General features: G+C 40.4%; 1 protein-coding gene across 6 annotated transcripts in view; it reads left to right on the forward strand.

Moving 5' to 3' along the window:
• The window catches only part of Dnm3 (dynamin 3), a 486,391-nt gene that overhangs the window by 125,437 nt on the left and 341,923 nt on the right, over positions 1-19,031 (forward strand). For all 6 annotated transcript variants that reach the window (XM_036202803.1, XM_036202804.1, XM_036202805.1 and 3 more), the window contains exons 3-4: positions 6,611-6,760; positions 7,848-8,051. In XM_036202803.1, the coding sequence (XP_036058696.1) occupies positions 6,611-6,760; positions 7,848-8,051 (354 nt within the window). The remainder of the gene's footprint in view (positions 1-6,610; positions 6,761-7,847; positions 8,052-19,031) is intronic.

Below are 19,031 nucleotides of genomic sequence, written 5' to 3' on the forward strand. Positions count from 1 at the left end.
CCCCCCAGAATATTTCAAAACTAAAATACCAAGGACCATAGCTCTCAGAATCAAGGTTGACAAGAGATTGTATGCTGGTTCTCCATAACTGCTGCTTTCTAGTTAACCTTGAGTAATTGAAACATACACATGTTTTCCCAGTGGAAGGGGCATATTGGAAACATTGAAATTCTTATGGTCATGCTGTGCTTTTCTCAGATGATTGGAACGATGCCCAGGCGTAAGCCGCCTCATCTTCCCCCACACAATTTGTCAGTTGTTTAACCTGGCATAGTTTGTTTTTTCATTTTCAGTCAAAGGGACAGTGCTAATTGTTGTCCAGGGAACTAAAACTCAAAGAGCCGTAGCTCTGTTGTTAAGAATACTCTTCCCATTATTACTATTATTAATCATCATCATCATTATTTGCTATAAAGTGCATCTTATCGTTGCCTCAGTACAGGCTGCTCTAATATTCAGAAAACAGGAAAGGCATTTAAAACGAAGGTTCTGCTCTGCGAAACTGGAAATGCTGTGAGGATTTTTGTAAGCCAGGTTATACTGCCCCCAATTAGAATTTCATGATGCGTTCCCAGGGTTTCAGGCTGATGTGCACACAGTCCTCATTTTTTATGTCAGCCCATGGCTAAGATACTGAATGCACTGTCTGTTCAGATCGATCCTGGCATTGTTTGAGAAAAAAACTGTTTCGTGGAACAGTCTTTGGAGTGAAAAGAACACTGGGGATGTAGCAAGAGAGCTCATCACTGGAAACTGTGCTTCTCTGAGAGAGAATGCATCACCAAATCGAAAAATGAGATTGTGCCTTGTTAGTCCTTCAAGCAAAATAGTTTACCATTGGATACAAAAGTCGCAGAAGCCATGCTTTTGCCAGGTGTTTTGAGTCTCACTATTCAGTGGCTCAAAGACCTGTTCTATGGAGTCTATGTTAGTCAGCATTAGAATTTTTTTTTTTTCCTGCCCGTACTCATATGAACCTTCTCTCCCTGAGTAGTACAGTAGTTTTGTGATAACCCTTTCTGAGCTTTTTATATACTTGTATTTTGGACAACAGGGAGATAAACATTTGAGACTTTGCATTATTCACCAGAATTTTCTTGGGAATGGTGATGTGTTTTGTTGCCTGACGTTCCCCCTCCTATGCCAGTGGTCAAGTGTGAACAATGTTCACACTGCCTCTGCTCTCTACTCACATATGGTCTGCCTGCTAGGCACAGACATCCCTTAACAGCACTGGGCAACTCGATTTGCTGCTGACAGAACTCAGCTGTTGAGCATCCTAAGCTCATGGCTATGGACTGCAGTTATGGGAACCATGTTTTTTCTAGTGAGAAAGTGGGACATGTGTCTAACAATCCTCATCATTAGATATGAAGGGATGTTGACCTGTGAGTCTCTGATGGAAGTAGAGGACGTATTATAGATGGCTTCTCTCTGACAGACCAGCTGCTCTGCTGGCTTTCATTGAATATCCCAAACTGTAAATCGTCGGTTCTTTCCATAGAACTCCATAGAAAAATTAAGTGTATTGTAACCTCCACCCCATCAGTTTTCTAAAATGCTATGCAGATCTGAGCTCAGAGATAGATGTAGGTTAAGTCCAAATTTACATCCTTGCTATGTTTTTTTTTACTCATTTAGAATCCTTCTATGGGTGGCTGGTATGTGTGTGCTCACTCACTGTCTTTCTTTGTCTCTCTTTTAGTAATTTATGTTGTTGTAGAAATACTATTATTGTACAAATAATAACCAGTGAAAATATATGTAGAATTATTTATTTTTAAATCTAGTTTATTTAATTTTTAAGATTTATTTTTATTCTTTGCATCTATGTAGGTACAACATCAATGCCTGTTAACGCCAGAAGAGGGCGCTACATCCCTTGCAACTGTAGTTACAGATCGTTGAGTTGCCTTGTGTATGCTGGGAATTGAACCCTGGTCTTCTGCAAGGGCAATATGTATTCTTAACCACTGAGCCACCTCTCTAGTCCATTAAAGAGGAAAAAAATTTACATTTATTTATTAGTGTGTGTGTGTGTGTGTGTGTGTGTGTGTGTGTGTGTGTGTGCGTGGCGGGGGGCACGGTCAGAGGATAATTTGTGGGAGTAGGCTCTCTCCTTCTCCCATGTGAATTCCAGGATCAAACTCAGGTTGTCAGCCTTGGTGGCACTGAGCCTTATTGCTGGCCCCTGGAATGTTTTTAAAGCCATTGACTTTAGACAAGTATGACAAGTTTGCACCCTCCCGGGTGGGTGTCACATCCTTCTATCACCGCAGTACTCCAGCCTCTTCTGGTTCATTCACAGATGTGCTGGGGGGGGGGGTTCTTTCTGGCCTTCAGTTGTCTTCTCCCTGAGACATGGCTTCAGTGTCTGTCACCTCTCACTCTTACATTGTCACCTCTCCTGTAATGCTGACTTACTTGTATTACAAGGAGCTCTCTTGACTTTACACGCTGCTCCAGTAGACCTGCCAGGCCTCTCTCTCTTTTATAACAAAACTCCTTAAAAGCGCTGCTGATCATTGGTCTCTATTATTAACTGGCTTCTCAGTTTCCTATGATCCTAATTCCGCCATCCTTTCTCCCTTACCTTTCTCTGCTTACCGACTCTCTGAGGGGCTGAGTGGAAGATCTACTTCCTTCAGGACATGCTCCTTACTGGGCTTGAGCTCACCTCTCCAGAGTTTTCTCTGAATACTCCGTCTCGTTTCCTGATTTCCGCACCTGGGCCCAGTGCTCTGAGCCTTTCCTAACTCTCTGACTGCTTGCCTGAATGTTATGAGTTACAAATATATTTATCCAGCTCAGACTTCTCCCTGCATGAAAGACTCCAGAAATGTAGTCCCAGAGGCATTTCTGTGCTCATCAGAAAAAGCCACTTTTTTCCCCCTGCAAGCACTTGACTGCCATCTTCTGGGAAGTTAGTAGAGTTGACATAAACTAGATTAAACAGCCAGCATTTGGGGTGTGTGTGTAGGTGAGAGACTCTGCTGGGACGGGTGTACAACTCAGTGAGTCCCCACCCAAACTCCCGACTTCTGCCTCCCTCCTCATCCCATCCCAACCCCTTCCTTTCAGTCTCTTCTACTTCAGAATGATTCTGATTTCTGAGGTTGAGTCCTGTGATGCTACTGAGGCACCCTCCTCCCGCAGCCCCCCTTAAGCCCATCAGTAGATCCTGTTCATTTTTCCTTCTGAGTATATTAGAATTCACCCCTTTCTCAACACCTCACTTGGCTGCCTCTACTCCAAGCCCCTTCAACTATGACTTGGATTATTCTAGCATTAGCGTCCCCTAGATCCCCAATTGTCTGTCCCAACACAGTAGCCAGTGTTAATAATCATTTCAATCACATCACATTTTCTTCCTACACCCCCCCCCCCATAGTCTACCGTATCACTTGGGGTGAAAACAGAAGTACTTAAATGGCTCTCCATTATCTAACCTGTCCCTATCTCAGCCATATGGGCCTTCTCATTCCTCCTCAGCCAGCCCAGCATGCTCTGCCTCCAGGCACTCTGTCCCCAGGCTCTTACACACAGAGATACCTTGCTCCTTCCTCTTCTTCAGTCTTTGCTCAGAGGCTTTCTTTTTCTTCTATCACATCAAAGAAGCCCTACTCAAACAAACAAAACACGACTCTGGAATCTCCCCCAATATCTACTGTCCCCTGTCATTTCATCTTTGCCGCGACCCTTATCATCTGACACGTACACATTGTTACTATGTAACTTCAGTAGATAGCAACTTTGTGAGCCACAAGACTTCTCTTTCCCTCTATTAAATCCTAGTTTCTACAAGTAGATTTTGATGAAGATTCGTCAAGTAACTAAGTAAATAAAGACAACTCTGAATCCATTTGTGAGACATAGAGGTTTCCGATGATCCTGCACACATAGACTCTCCAAGTTCCAGGAGTCCAGGAGCTAATTTAAATCTAATTGAAAATCTCCTTGGCTTTACAACCTTCCTGAAGGACATCAGGTCCCTGCAGAGACAGCAAGTAGGTGCCATCTAGTGGCAACAAAGGAAACTCCAATTTGTACTACTCAAATTTTTGTCATTAAATTTTTATTAATTTAATGTTGACAATTTGACACAGTTACATGATGTATTATAAACACATTCAATCCCTTTTGTTCTCTTTTGTCCCCTCACACCCCTAAAGACACCATTCTTCTTAACTAGTCCCTGTGTTTCATGACTTACTGCTGTACGTAGGTCTTGTGCAGCCGCCGCCAAGCTGCTGTTTCATGATTCCCTCAGCCATGTCCTATCCAGAAGAGAGTGTTTTTTAAGAACTTTCCAGTCCTCCAGCTTTCCCTCCCTCTTCCTATGACATACCCTTGGTCTTAGAGGGTGTGACTCAGTTTTCCCATTTAGGGCCAAGCACTCATCCAGCCATTTTCAGTGGACGATATTGACCTGGAAATAAACAGTTTTATTTCTTTTTAATTTACTTCCTTCCCACCTCTCCACTGTGTTTGGGGTCCTTGCCTGTGCTCAACATCTATACATCATTGAACTAGATCCTGAGCCCTTTCTAGTATTAATCTTTCTTTTCTTTCTTTTTCTTTTTTTTCCCCCTGCACATTGAATCCTCAAATTCCTGCAAGTTGCATGGATAGTGAAATGAAGGCCCATTCTGATGAATTATATTCTGATACCAAAGGCAGGTGGTAGAGTAAAACTAGGAAAAACAGGCCAGATATTGAGGTGATCTCTCTAGGGCAGATCCCTGAAGCCTGATAAACTAATACTGTGTGTACGTCAGCATCAAAAGGATGAGCCCTCAGAGTTAGCTCAGACTGTTGCAGAGAGCAGGGCTGGTTATTATGTGGAGAACCTAAGAAGAAGAGCGAATCGTGCCTGTACATCTCAATAGGAAAGATGGCAATTCTGCTAGTCTGTGGCTTGAAGCAGAACTCCAGTCCACTTCAGGAGTCTTTGTCCTTTTCATTCCCGTTGCCGGGGTGGAGCTGGGAGATGCTTGTCTGCTGGTAGAAGCCTGAAGCAGTGGTCAGAGAAGCAAGGGCAGGTGATGAGAGTCCCGGGAAGGTGACCTCTGAGTGTGGACACTCAGATTAATCCCTGGTCTTTTCATTTGCTAGACCATTGTTTATGCATCTCTAGAAGGCAATGGTTGAAATAATGGAACAAGATAAGGAGGCTGATTTTATGTCAGCATAAAGAATTATTTTCCAATTAAAATTGACTTTTAAACCCTCAAATAAGAGGTCAAATCTTTAGTTCACCATCAGTGAATGGGTCCAAGCAGAGGTTTCTGCCAAGGATTTGTTGACATAGTTAAGATTCTGATTTCTTCTTTCTTCTTGTATGGCATGAAATTCTCCCCACCATTCAGTACCTGTTCCTACTCCATTTCTAACCCTTTCCCACTTCTCTATCTCTGCTTGTCCTAGCATTTAGTGTGCTGACTGGTACCTCCTCCACAAAGCCTGTGTTAACTTTGCAATAGAATCTGTGACTCCTCAAGTCAATGCTAAGGTGCTTGATGCAGAGGATCCACACTCTAAAACAATGTGCCCCTTGGCTTTGGCTGATTTTATTGGTTGAATTTCCTTTTCAGTGTCTACAGTGAGGAATATAGAAAGTCCTTTTCTCAACTATCCATTGGGACCAAGATGCTCATCCTTTTTGTATGTTTGATGAAGCAGTTCTTCAGCTTGGAGAAATAAAAATATCTGCCCCAAATTGTTTACTATTGTGACTATTGTAAAGTTTTGGTTTCATAGATATCCATAAGAAGTGGGTATCAATACTGATAGTATAGTGGTTGGGAGGCCGTGACATTCCTCTGTAATTCCAGTACTTAGGAGGCCAAGACAGGAGTTTGAGACCAGCCTGGGCTATATAGCAAATTCCAGACCAGCCTGGACTATAAAGCCAGACATTTCCTCAAAAAACAAACAAACAAACAAACAAAAAGAAAAACAAAATGCCAACCAAATCAACCAAACAACCCTTCCACTTTGTTTTTGTTATTTATATAGTTATCTTAGGATTATTTCTTCTGCCTACAGATAAGTACTTTTGATCTAATATTGCATCTATTTTTTTCTTGAGAAAATTTCTACTTATATAAGTTGATACGATATTTTGAATAGTATGCTGCTAAATCTAAAACACTGCATTGAAAAAGAATTGGAGCAAATACTATTTCCAAGTTACCTAGCTTCTGAAGATGTAGTGTGTAACTAGCATTGCATCCTAAGGAAATGGTGATGTTGAAAAAAGAGGGGTCAACGGTACAGTGCTAGTAGGTGGGCCTATGCACCCTGGACCTACAGTCTTTAATAACAGGGCATCATTTTTGTTTGTTTGTTTTATCATTTAGGCAGCCACAATTATTTTTTATCCTTTGGTAATTTTGATGGCTTAAGGACCTTTACAGGACTTAATTATTATCTGAAACTTAGCAAATTTGATAGCTTTAGAGAATCATCAGTCTTGGTAACTGCTGAGTTGTTTTGAGAGCTGAGGAACAATATTGGTAATTTGATTTGTTCTTAAATAAGATATTGTTTCCTTGATGTAATCCTGACATAAATCCATGCATTTCTTTGTTTTTTTTGTTTGTTTTAGAATATGCTGAGTTTCTACATTGCAAAGGGAAAAAATTTACAGATTTTGATGAAGTTCGCCATGAGATTGAGGCAGAAACAGACCGAGTGACGGGAATGAATAAGGGCATCTCTTCCATACCCATCAACCTACGAGTTTATTCTCCACATGGTAAGTGGCAGGAATGCATAAGGGCATCTCCTCCATACCCATCAACCTACTAGTCTATTCTCCACATAGTAATAGTAAGTGCAATGTTCAAATTCAAAAGACTCTCCTCAAGCATTTTTTACCAGACGAATTCACATTCGTTGGAGAACAAGCAAACAGTGCAGGTCTCTGGGATGTTTGGGTCATGCTGCCTAGTGCAGTTCAAGGAGCTCAGACTATTTAGAGAGAGGCAGGAGGGGAGTGATAACATCATAATTGACTTGGGAATTGAGAAAAATTCCTTTTTTTTAAATTATGAACTCTCAGAAATCAGAAAATGGGCACATGAAAACTTACTTTGTTATTATTATTATCTTTAGTCTTTGCCAAAAATTTTTAGAGGTATGTGGTTGAGTCCTTCCCTGTTGATCTCCCTGTAATCATTTTGTATTTCTATTTATTTTTTTTCCTGAGGAACCAAGTGTGACTTTTATCCCTAGACAGTCATAATAAACTCCTAGGGAGATGATACTCACACCTGGGAGACAGTAGTTGGGTTAGACTGGAGTCACCTTGCCAATGATTGCGTGTACAGCCCACTCACTCCACTCAAAGCACTGCGAATGGCCCACAGCTTCCCCACAGGCTAAGTGGCTAACCTTCTGTGAACAACATACGACACTTTCAAAGAGGAAGGGCAACTGTTACCCTGAGAATTTTTATACCACGTGAAGGCGATGCACAAGACTGGCAGACAACATATGCATGTATTGTTTGGTGTTTTAATTATAGATGCCTAGTTATGACAGCCAGAGGATGACAGCTCTCTCAGCAAACTGGTCGGCATGTAAATCAATGCCTTTCAGAGTATGTTAAGATGGTCATTTGGCTTAGCTCAGTCATGTAAAAATAGAGAGAACTAGCTTTTCCATTTTGTATTCAATGCTTTTCCTTCTCCTCACGTGTGATGGAGTCATTCACATACACAACACGTAAAGCTGAGCTAAGTGGCAGATGGTGCAGCCACCTAGGGTGACTCTTAGACAACCTTGTGGGTATCTTTTGGACTGAAGGTATCTGTATGACTCTCCCCTTCTTTCCCACACAGTGTTAAACCTAACGCTAATTGACTTACCTGGAATAACGAAAGTGCCCGTGGGAGACCAGCCACCAGATATTGAGTATCAGATCAGAGAGATGATTATGCAGTTCATCACGAGGGAGAACTGTCTCATTTTGGCTGTCACCCCAGCTAACACTGATCTTGCGAACTCAGATGCACTGAAGCTAGCAAAGGAAGTTGACCCTCAAGGTGAGTGTGTGACCATTGTGATGAGAAAGAATCATTGTGGGATGAGTTTGGGTCATATTTACAGGTAGCCCAAATTCCCATGACTTGATTTCATAAAATTCCACAAGGTTAGTGTACGTAAATATTTTATAGTTCAGGAGCCAAAAGAAGAATAACTAAGGAATACAGTCAAATGCCACATAATTAAAATAACATTAAATGAAATCCAAGAACAAAGACACTTTCAAATCTCACTGAGTGCTCATTTTTAAAGGTTAATAAAATAAATTTCTGCAATAGCAGAATTCCATTTGCTTAGTTATTATAGGAGGTACCCAAATATCTCAATTAGAACACTTTCTATTGTCTTTTGTTTACTGTTTCTTAGAAATAGGAAAAGTTAAAAAAAACATAATAGATTAAATAGTTTGTATTTCTCTGATATATCTTATAAAATCAGTGATTTTTTTTTTCTTATTTGCATGTCAGAATCCAGAAACATCTCTTCTTTATGATGTTTTTAATTTTCCCTTTCTCTGAGTTGAGAAATGATCTTTCTTCAAAGACCTTATTGGCACACCCTGGTGTGTGTGTGTGTGTGTGTGTGTGTGTGTGTGTGTGTGTGTGTGTAGAAATGATCAGAGACTCTCAGATGTGTGCTTTTAGCGTGGAGGTGCATGGTCCTCAACTCTGTCAACTCTAGGACTTCTAGCTTTTGTTATGATTGATTTTCCCTATTTATTTATTCTCTTTGTTTTTAAATCCTTACTATTTCTTATTCTCTCCTCTGAACTGTTCTCTTCTACATACATTTCTCAGCCATTTTGTTCTACACATTTGCATGATTGATTCAGCTAGATTCTTTCCTCTAATTAATTTTTCATTATGGTAGAATTTTTGAAGTTCCGAGAACATTTTCTTATTTTATTAATATTATTTTTGTTTTACAAATAGCAGGCTGCTCTTTATTTCCTGAGTGCAATGATTAAGGATTATAATTAGAAAATTTCAGATTCTTCTTTTATAATGAGTGCATTGTTTTCTGGTTGCCTTGGTCTCTGTCTTGGATACTAGAGACCTCTGTCAAATGTGTGATGACTTTCTGTTATTTGTCCATTGATGAGAGTGGAACACTGATGCATATGCAGGATTGAGATCCATTGGTTAGTAGGCTTTAGCAATCAGTCTGTGACCTGGCCATCTTTGCTGGTAGAACTTATGCGCTGCTAGAATGGATATTTTCTTTTGAGATGGTCTAGGGTAGGCCGTATGCCCAAAGCATTTGAAGCCAAGAGGAAGAGTGCACTGGTAGGGTGGAAGGGAAATAGTTCTCATCATTAAGTGTAATATATAGACTTTAATTAATCTCTCTGATTTCATTGTCTGAAGACAATCAACTCAGCTTCTTCTAAAGCAATCTTGAGTACTCTGCTGAGATTGAGGAAGGGTACCTGTGCATTATGTGAGATGGAGGGAAGCTTTGGAGCTCTCACAATGTCCTGTATGAGCCAGTTCTCTTATTTTCAGCTCTGTCTATGCTCCTGGTTATCAAATTCTGGAGCTTTTTTCAAGTTCTGCAATAATAATTGGTTTTCTTCTGTTTGTTTCTTCAATATCTTGAGAAGAGAGCTTAGAACAATGCAGACAAAGGCTGTCAATGCCTAGAAATTGACCCACACCAGTGCCCCAGGAGAGTTAGATTGTAGCTACAGACTATAATACACCTATTAAAATGATACCATACCATGCCTGCCCACAGCCGTTTGTCTCCAAGAGGCAAGGATATGGTTGTGTAGTTAGGGCACAAATAGTCCTTCCAATGTTGACTTTCACTGACTGTAGTGCCATTACCTTCTGTGAAACCCACATGTAATCAACCCAGACAATGCTTCCTGCAGGGGTGAAGAGGAAGTCACACCTGGTCCCTGACTCCTCCTTCATTCTACCCCACTTTGCCTTCTTGAAACCCCTTCTTTTCTCATATGGACTCTGTACAGGTAGTGTAAGTCTGAATTGTCTACTGTCATCCTCAAGATGTCACAAAAAGTGAGTAAAAGGAAATACAATGATGAGTTATGTGTTCCTTGTGCTGTTGTTGGGTTCCATGCTCTGCAAACATTTGTTGGATCTAGTTGAGTTTTAGATTTACTCTTTTTTTTCTGGACTTTGTGTCTGGTGTTCTCTTATTAAAAGGATGGCAGTAATGCCTCCATTAGTGTTGAATTATCTATATTTTCCTTTAGCTATGCTAGTCCCCCCTGCCACCAGGGGTTTGCTATGTTTTTAGGTGTATTTATAATAGTTATTTCTTCTTGATGGATTGCCTTTTATCATCATGTAATGTCCTCTAGAAACTTTATCTTGTTTCGTATTTGTGTCCCCCCAGTTCTCATGTGGCTGATGTTTAACTCTCCATTCTTTACATTCAATTGTTTTAGTCATTTTGGAACCAAATCTTCTTAATAATGTTAAACATGTCTGCCCCTCCTGTCCGTTCAAGTTCCCCTTGGTCCCTACAAATCTCTTCCCATATTCATGACCTTCTTTTTTAAGTCCTACTGAGTTTAGCCTGGGTTGTCTTTGTGACCATGGATTTGAGCCTTGCCAGTGAAGCCTGGGGGATGTAGTTAGAGTTTTCCTTTTTCATGGCGATGGTAGGCGGTCTCTCTCCCCAGCCTTCTCCATCCCAGTATTCTCTTTCTTCTCTCTTGTCCCGCCTATACTTCCTGCCTGGCCACTGGCCAATCAGAACTTTATTTACACAGAGCGATATCCACAGCAGGGGGACTCACCAGTGGACTGAGGACTGGATACCGAGCCTCTTCCTCTCTCATAATCTGTCACATGCCAACATTTCAGCAGTGATGTTAGGGACCCTCTAAACTTTGTCCCATCCATGGCTAACTATTGGTGCTGCTGTGCATTCACGACTGCCATGACTGCGTTGTGCTTAGAAGAAGGCGTTGTCAAGCACTTCTGCCTATCTTCCAACCCTTTCATTCTTCTGGATGAGCCCTTGAGGGAGTAATAAAATCCACTTTGTTAATGTCTGCCTTTTGACTGGAGTGTTTAATTTATTTAAATTTGGTGTCACTACTCATAGCCTCGAATCTGTGTTTGCCATTTTGTCTTTCTATGTTGTATCCTATGTCTTGATGCTCTGAAATGTCTTCCTTTATGTCACAATCCAGTTTCCAGGGCATTACTCCAGTTCCTTGTCATTCATTTACCTGTGTTTGATGTTATTTTCTTAGTGATTGCTCTAAGAATACTCTTAACATTAAATTATAGCAACTTTGTTTGGATCAATGTCAACTTAATTTTAATAGAACACTGAACTTCACTGCTTTTTACTAACAATGCTGGTCTTTTCTAGGCACTTCAAGACGTTGCACATTACATACCCACCAACATAAATATATAACTGTTCCTTTTTATGGTGTCTTTCAAATCAGATATGGGGAAAAAAGTGTTACAAGTAAGCAATGAAGCAAATTTCTGTTGGCTATCCAATTAGTAGTTATATTTTCCATTTATTTCATTGTGAGGATTTGAGTTAGTATCTTCTCAAAGGTCTAGAACATACTGAGGTCAGGTCTTCTAGTAAGAGATTCACTCTTATTTTGTTCATTTGGGAATGTCTCACTTTTTTACTTTGAAAGAGAATTCTCAGTTGACTTTTTAAAAAAATTATTATTCCATGAACATGATTTATCCCACTGCCTTCCTAACTCTGTTGTCAAAACTCAGCTATGTTTCTTCTAAGAGTCAATAAACATACTAGGTATGTTTTGCTATTTTCATGAGACTCTCTTTGTCTCTGATAGGTGGTGATGACTGGTTTTATGTCAACATGACATAATGGAGAGGAGGGTACCTTAATGCCCCCATAAGTTGTGCCTGTAGACAAGCCAGTAGGGCATTTTCTTACTTAGTGATTGATGGGGAAGGTCCATCCCACTGTGGATGGTGCCTGGTGGTCCTGGATTCTATAGAAAGCAGCTTGAGCAAGCCAGTAAGCAGCACTCCTCCATGGCTTTTGTATCAGCTACTGCCTTCATGTTCCTGCCTTGTCGGAGTTCCTGCCCTACTTCCCTCCGCAATGAACAGTGATGTGGACACACAAGCCAAATCAACCCTTTCCTCCCTAATTCACCTGTGGCATGCTGTTTCACCACAGCATTAGGAACCCTAAGACATAGATTGATTTTATGTGTATAGTTAGTGGTGTTATGGCGTTTACTTGAAGTTTTCTGAGCCTCTTGGATGTGTAGATAAATATTTTATATTAACTTTTAGAAATTCTTTAGACATTTATTCAGCTGTTCCCTCCACTTTTTTCTTCATTTCTTTTGAGACTCCCTTACACATCTATTGGTGGTGTGCTTGATAATGCCCACAGTCTCTGACCCTCTATCTTTCTCCATTCTTTTCTTCAGACTGGGAGGAACAATCTTGGGTGACCTATATTCATGTTTGTTGATTCTTTAGTCTCAGTGGAGATTTTTTTACTATAATTATTCAGAATTTTTATAGCTGGAGCTTCTATTTGATTCCCCTTAAGTGGCTCTGCTGCCTATCACGTAAGTAAAAACCGAGAATTGAAGAAGACAGTGGATTAGCATCTAAAATATCTGTCTTCTAGCTCATCTTTAGACAGCAGATCATATAGATAGAGGACACAAAGAAAGTCATTCCAAAGTTTAGTTCCACCCCTTTGGTCAAGTGACCACTCACTCTTGCCTCTAAGATTCACTGTGCTGGCTCTTTTCTCTGCTTCACCTCCCGACCTAGCCTGGTGTAGGTGGTAGTGATGGGAGACGATGGGGCGATGATGCTGGTTCACAGACACCAAGGCCACTGAGTCTTGCAGTTTCTCCTTAGCCAGTCATTTGGATGACATCTAGGATGAAGATTAACTTTGAGCAAACAAACCATTATTAATGTCTACACATAGATTCCATCCTAAAGAACGAAGTGCAAATACATCCTTTAATATAGGTTATGTGGTACCCCTGCCATTGGGCCCTCTCCATGTGTTCTGCCCGAGGTTTAGATCAGTAGGAGAGAACTTGACCAGCAGAATTAGGCCTTGGGTTCAACTCCCAGCTACACACACACATAATCCCTCTACTGGTGCTCCATATTTGGCAAAACACCTTACCATGCTTTCTGTTAGCTCTCCAAATATGACTCCCTTTGTCCTTTGAACAAATTTAAACTAGTGTTCGTTAATATTAATGTCTGGATGTCTTCAGAAATAATTTCTATTAGCTGGTTATTTTCACATATATGAGTCATAATTTATTCATGTGTATTTTTGTGGTTGAAGATGAGATCTTTGAGTAATGTAATTGGGTAGCACTGGGGGTCACATCCTGCGGTCCCCCGCTCCCTGAGATGTTTGTTGCAGATGTTACTTGTCTGGCTAGTACTTTTCCTGAACCAACATTTTCTGAGGTACGCAGCCACTCCAGTCTTGCTTTTCCCTTCACAGATGGCTAATGACTCTACAGCAATTGCCTTCTATCAGCAAATGCCTTATATGCTGGCTCTTACTGGAGGCCTCCCTGTCTACAGCACCAGTGCTCCAAGTTTACAGCCCCACCCTTCCCTTCCCTTCCTGCTAATACAGAGCCCAGAGAGGTGAAAATTAGGGTTATTCCATTTCTGTTCTGATTATGTGTAAACATTTTAAAAGGCCCCTGTGAGCCCCTCATCCCAAACTTCAAGTCTTTGGTTAGCTGCCACTGTGCCCCACTTGTCCTCCCTGCCTGAGGCAGCTACAGTGTTAAATAATTACCACTGATTGTTTTTGACAAATGCTCCCTGGGGACAGAGGTCTTCCACGCCAAGTAGGTGCCAAGTCAGGTTAAATAAAGGATAGCTACACGGATGGCGAATGTTAGGAAATTGTTCTGCAGGTTAAATAATAGCAATTGTTTTGAAATTATATTTTTGGTACCTCCTGCCCCATCTATCTCATCCAGGCCCACCAAGATGCCAGTTTTCACTCTGGTGGTGGAGGTTTTGGTTTTCAAGATGAATGCAAAGCAGGGAGCCGGGGATGGCACCAGGGCAGGTTGATGCACCACCAGCCTGTTGTTTTTAATTGAGATTCATCTGTTTTTCTGGGATAAATGCCCTTCAGATCATTGCAAGCCTGTCTTTAATTAGCCAGCTTTGAAAAAGCTGATTCTGGCATTTTTGGCAATGTTCTTTCTTAGTGCTTCAGGAAAAATGGCCTTTTCAGAGGTATTTATTCCAGCATTCCCACGGACATCCTTCATTCTGCACAATTGCAATAGCCAGAAGCTTTCCATGTGAAAACCTCTGAGTTACATGGTGAGGACAGCCTAGTTGTGACATCTGTTCCCCTGTTGGCCCTTAGGGTGGGTTTGCTGGGCTATGGAAGTTCTCTCTCCTCACTGTGCCGTATATATCTTTTCTAAAAATTTGCTCTTGGCTAACTAAAAATGTTGACCTATTTAGACCACAAGGGACTTTTCTTTATTCAAGGATATCTGAACTAGAATTATATCAACCAAGGCACAAAATTATACAGTTTTTGGAGAGGTAGTCTATTTTAGACAGTTATACTTTATACTAAATTAAGACTATTTGACACAGAGAGGCCACTTTTTTTTTTTATCAAAGTATGACTGAAGGATATTCAAATATATAATTGGTTAGTAAATTTATGTTGAGAAATTAATTATAAATTATGTTCACTGTTATGTTAAAATCAGACACACATTTGGAAGAAAATATGATAAGTAGTATGCATATTTTTGGTGTAATTAAGGGTCTTGAGGCAATCTTGGGTTTAGGGTAGGCCCCCAAAGGCAGTGATGTATATCCTTATGGAGACATAGAGAAGGATATTTGAGACACCGAGAGGCAGGAAGAAGGTCAGATGGAGATGGAGTTATGTTGCCACAGCAAATCGATGACTGAAACCATAAGAAGTTGGAAACCAACATGGAAAGACTCTACCCTGGAGACTTAGAGACTGGGGGGAATGTGGCACAGCGGGCATCTTGACTTTTGACTTGCGTTTTCCAGAATTTCAGGACAACAGATTTCGACAGGCCTAAGGGGCCATTTAGGTAACATCTAAAGTCTTGAGCTTTCAGATGTGATGATCATTTAGGATATAAATGTATATAGAAAAAATAGATGAGGGCCAGAGAAGGAGCCTGGAAGACCTCAAGTGACAGGAGAGATGTAGAAGTCATGGAGAGGTGGCAGAGGGCCTGGTAGACATGGTGTTCTAGAAGCTTGGACAAAGAGATCTATAAGAAGGATGGGGTTTGGGGATTTAGCTCAGTGGTAGAGCACTTTTCTGGCAAGTGCAAGGCCCGGGGTTCAATCCTCAGCTCCCCCCCCCCCAAAAAAAGGGAAGAATTCTATAGCAAAGTTAAGGAGATTTGTAGGTCAACCAGGTCTACAGTAGCTCAGAAACTGTGAGGAAGCCCAATAACACAGTAGAAATAGTCATGGGTGCTGGTAGCCGCAGGGTAGTGGCATTTCTTTTATGATATAATGAAGTGGCCTACATTCACCCAAAATACATAAAAAGGCAGGTACCATATTTCTTTGCTTCTCTTCTTTAGCCAAGTCTTAACAATCTATGTTCAACTTTGGATCTAAGCTACCCAGAGTGCTGTGGAGCTGATTCCATGTGTGAGTGGCCTTCTTCACTCTCTGTTCACTCCCACTGATAAGTTTAGAGAATTTAGTGGTAAACAGAAAGAAAGCAACATTGAAATGGCCTATGTCATCACTATCTCTAGTCTTGGTACATCGGCTAGAATTTTAGGTTCTCCACTAATAGAGTTGGGACTGGAGAATTGGCCATTGCATCTGGCACATAAAAGTCCTTGATGATATTGACAAGAAGGGTTTGATAAGAAAACATCCTTAGGGCTCAAGAAATGTTAAACACGAGGAAGCAGAGACAGGGACTATAGTTAGCATTTTCCACTTTTACTGTACACAGAAGGAAGAGTGCAGCAGCAATGGCGGTGAAATTTAAAATGTGAAAGATAGGAGATGTTACAACATCCTTGTGTGTTGATGATGGGAATGATTGACAAGAGAGACAGTGAGGGGTTAAATGCAGAGAAGATAAAGACAGGATAAACAGACAAGGAAAATGCTTGACTTAGGGAAGTGAGGATGAGACACAGTGTACCTGTGCAAAGTCCTGGTTACAGGAGAAGATTGTTTTGCTTTTCCATCTTAACACCCTGAAAGGTGAGATATGGATACAGACAATGGATATAGCTCAAAGATTGCTTAGTAGGGAAATGTTTTTAAAAATCACATTATGTTTATTTATGATGACTTAAGGGCCACCCCTCTTGATAGGTTTTAATGGTTGTATAATAGTGATACTATATTTGCCCTTCTGTTCAGTGTGTGTTTCTGTTCACAGTTGGCATCTGTGTTTTATAGATTCAGCTATACCTTAAGTGGGACAATTCATCATAAAGAGACACCATGTTTTGTGGTGGTACCGATTTATTACTTGAACACAAGTTCATTATTCAGGAAGACTGTTGCTGTGCCTTTTTATCTTTGGAGCACAACAGTATTTTAGCATTACCTAGCAAGCTTGTCATCTCTCTAGAGGATTGTTCAAAGGCCTTATGGAGAAGTAGATGGGTCTGGAAATTCCTTTCATGGTGATTCATTTCATAAACAAATGAATTTCATTTCTGAATTGAGCATGGCTACACATCTTCCTGGAATATAAAATCAGAACATGAAGAATATTAGACCTCTGGCTGGCAAAGAGGGAGCCATTTTCTCTTGAGATAATAGTGAATTGGGCAAGAACTGACCTTACTTAGCTAAGCAGGAGGCTAGTTTTGCTTGGTTTATGGAGGTATGCCCTTATCTGTCTCCTTTTCCCTCCCTACCCCCCTCTCTCCCTCTTCCTCCCTCCCTCCCTTTCTTCCTCTTTACTTCCTTCTTTTCTGCCCCCTCTTTTTCTTTTTACTGTCTTCCTCTTTAATTTGGTGAAAGCTGAAGTCCATGGGTTTTGGAAGCTGATATGGCCTTCAGCACTACTTAGCACCCATCCCCCCTGTTGTCTCATCAGAGAGAAACTTAGAGTGCTAAGTTGAGAAGAAACTTCCCATATCTGGGAACTCAGTCAACTCTCATGATAAAATGGATATATTTATAAGCAACAAATGTAGGAACACTCCCAGCAGAAAACCCATTTTTCTGGCACTGCCTTTGTTTCTGCATCCATTCCTTCCTCAAAATTGGATTATCATCTTTATCTTGAGACTTTGCCTTAATTATATGATCAAATTATAGACATGTAGACAATAGACATGCCAAACTTTATAGAGGAAATCCCATGAGACCTCAACACAAAGAACTACAGGCAACTAAGGAATGCTTAAAGTGGAAGAACTCATCTTCCCCGGGAGAAGCACACTAATTGGTTATCCAATACCAAATGATCAGCTCTGAAACATCCATACAAATAACATCATACAGTCTGAGCTTACATTCAGGAAATATATATGTTTATATATACATATATGTGCACACATATATAAACATATTTGCATTTTTATATGCATGTAACAATAATTAGTAAAAAAAAGAGACCACGAATTTGAAAGAGAGCAAGGAGGGGTGTATGGAAGGCTTTGAAGGGAGGAAGTGGAAGGGAGAAATGAAGTAATTATATTGTATCTCAAAAATAAAGGAAAAAGAAACAATAAATATTAAATAATTACAGTAAGATAGATATCAGTTAATAGCACTATTAAATTAATAGGTATGAGGATGTATTGTTTTTAAGGAGAAATAAGTATGTAACATTTTCACTTTAAGAAATCACTTTTGAGATTATTTCTAACATGATTGAAAACTATAAAGTCAGATTTTTTTCTTTTACAAATGAAGAAAGTGCTAAGAATATTGGCTAAAATCAAAAGATTTGTGGTTTTAAAAAGATTGCCCACATCACTTCTGTCCAAGTATTCTTCCTAGGCTTGAACAAGGGAAAAAATCAGGTGTCTGCTCTGTAGACATCTAGGGCACAAAAACACGAGGCCCTACACTCTCATGTGAACTCTCATAGGAAGTAAATGGCTTATATTATTGTTAGACTCCAAAGTTAGAGTCATGTGACATTTTAATGCATGCTACTACTTTACATTGCAGGTACTTTATTTCACATTATTTGGGTTTTATGCCTATACAATTTGTTAAATCTGATGTTATCAGTCAGCCCATTTTCAAAGAGCTAGATCATCTCTGGCATAAACAGGCATGACTAAGAGCAGTGAAGAAATTTCATCCTAGTCTCTGAAAAAGCAACTTAAAAGACTAGCAAGATTTCTTGATGGGTGTTTCTCAAATGCAAGACGAACTGAAAGAACCACCTCTCAAGAGCTGTCTTCCCACCCTCCACTTGCATTCTGTAACACATGCACACACATGTGTGCACACACACACTCACATGCACAACAATGATAAAATGAAAATAAAGGTGAAGAAATTAAAAAAAAAGTAATTTGGATATTATTTAGAGCTGCATGTGTGATGGCTAATCTTCTTTGTCAACTTGGCATGCTCAAGAACAGGAAGACTCATCCTAGGAACTGCCTCCATCAGGTTGGCCTGCAGATGTGTCTATGAGGCATTTTCTTGATTGCCAAGTAATATAGGAGGGCCCACTTTAATCCCAGTACTTGAAACAGGTGGATCTCTGAGTTTGAGGTCAGCCTGGTCCACAGAACGAGTTCCAGGACAGACAAGTGTAGCAGGAATCTTAAAAGTTCTTATTAATAAAATCAAATCTGAGCCTGGTATTGGGGTGAACGCTGAATGATTAGAGAAGCAGAACAAGCCACAGCTTCCTCACCTTGCCAATTCCTCAGCCGATCCTGTTTCCTCAGACTGGATGCCTCTCAGCTGAACTATGCTGTTCAAAAGCCTAAAAGCTTAACCAGCTAGTTCCTGGTCCTC

This window comes from Onychomys torridus, chromosome 11 (genome assembly GCF_903995425.1).
Source record: "Onychomys torridus chromosome 11, mOncTor1.1, whole genome shotgun sequence".
Classification (NCBI taxonomy): Eukaryota; Metazoa; Chordata; class Mammalia; order Rodentia; family Cricetidae; genus Onychomys; species Onychomys torridus.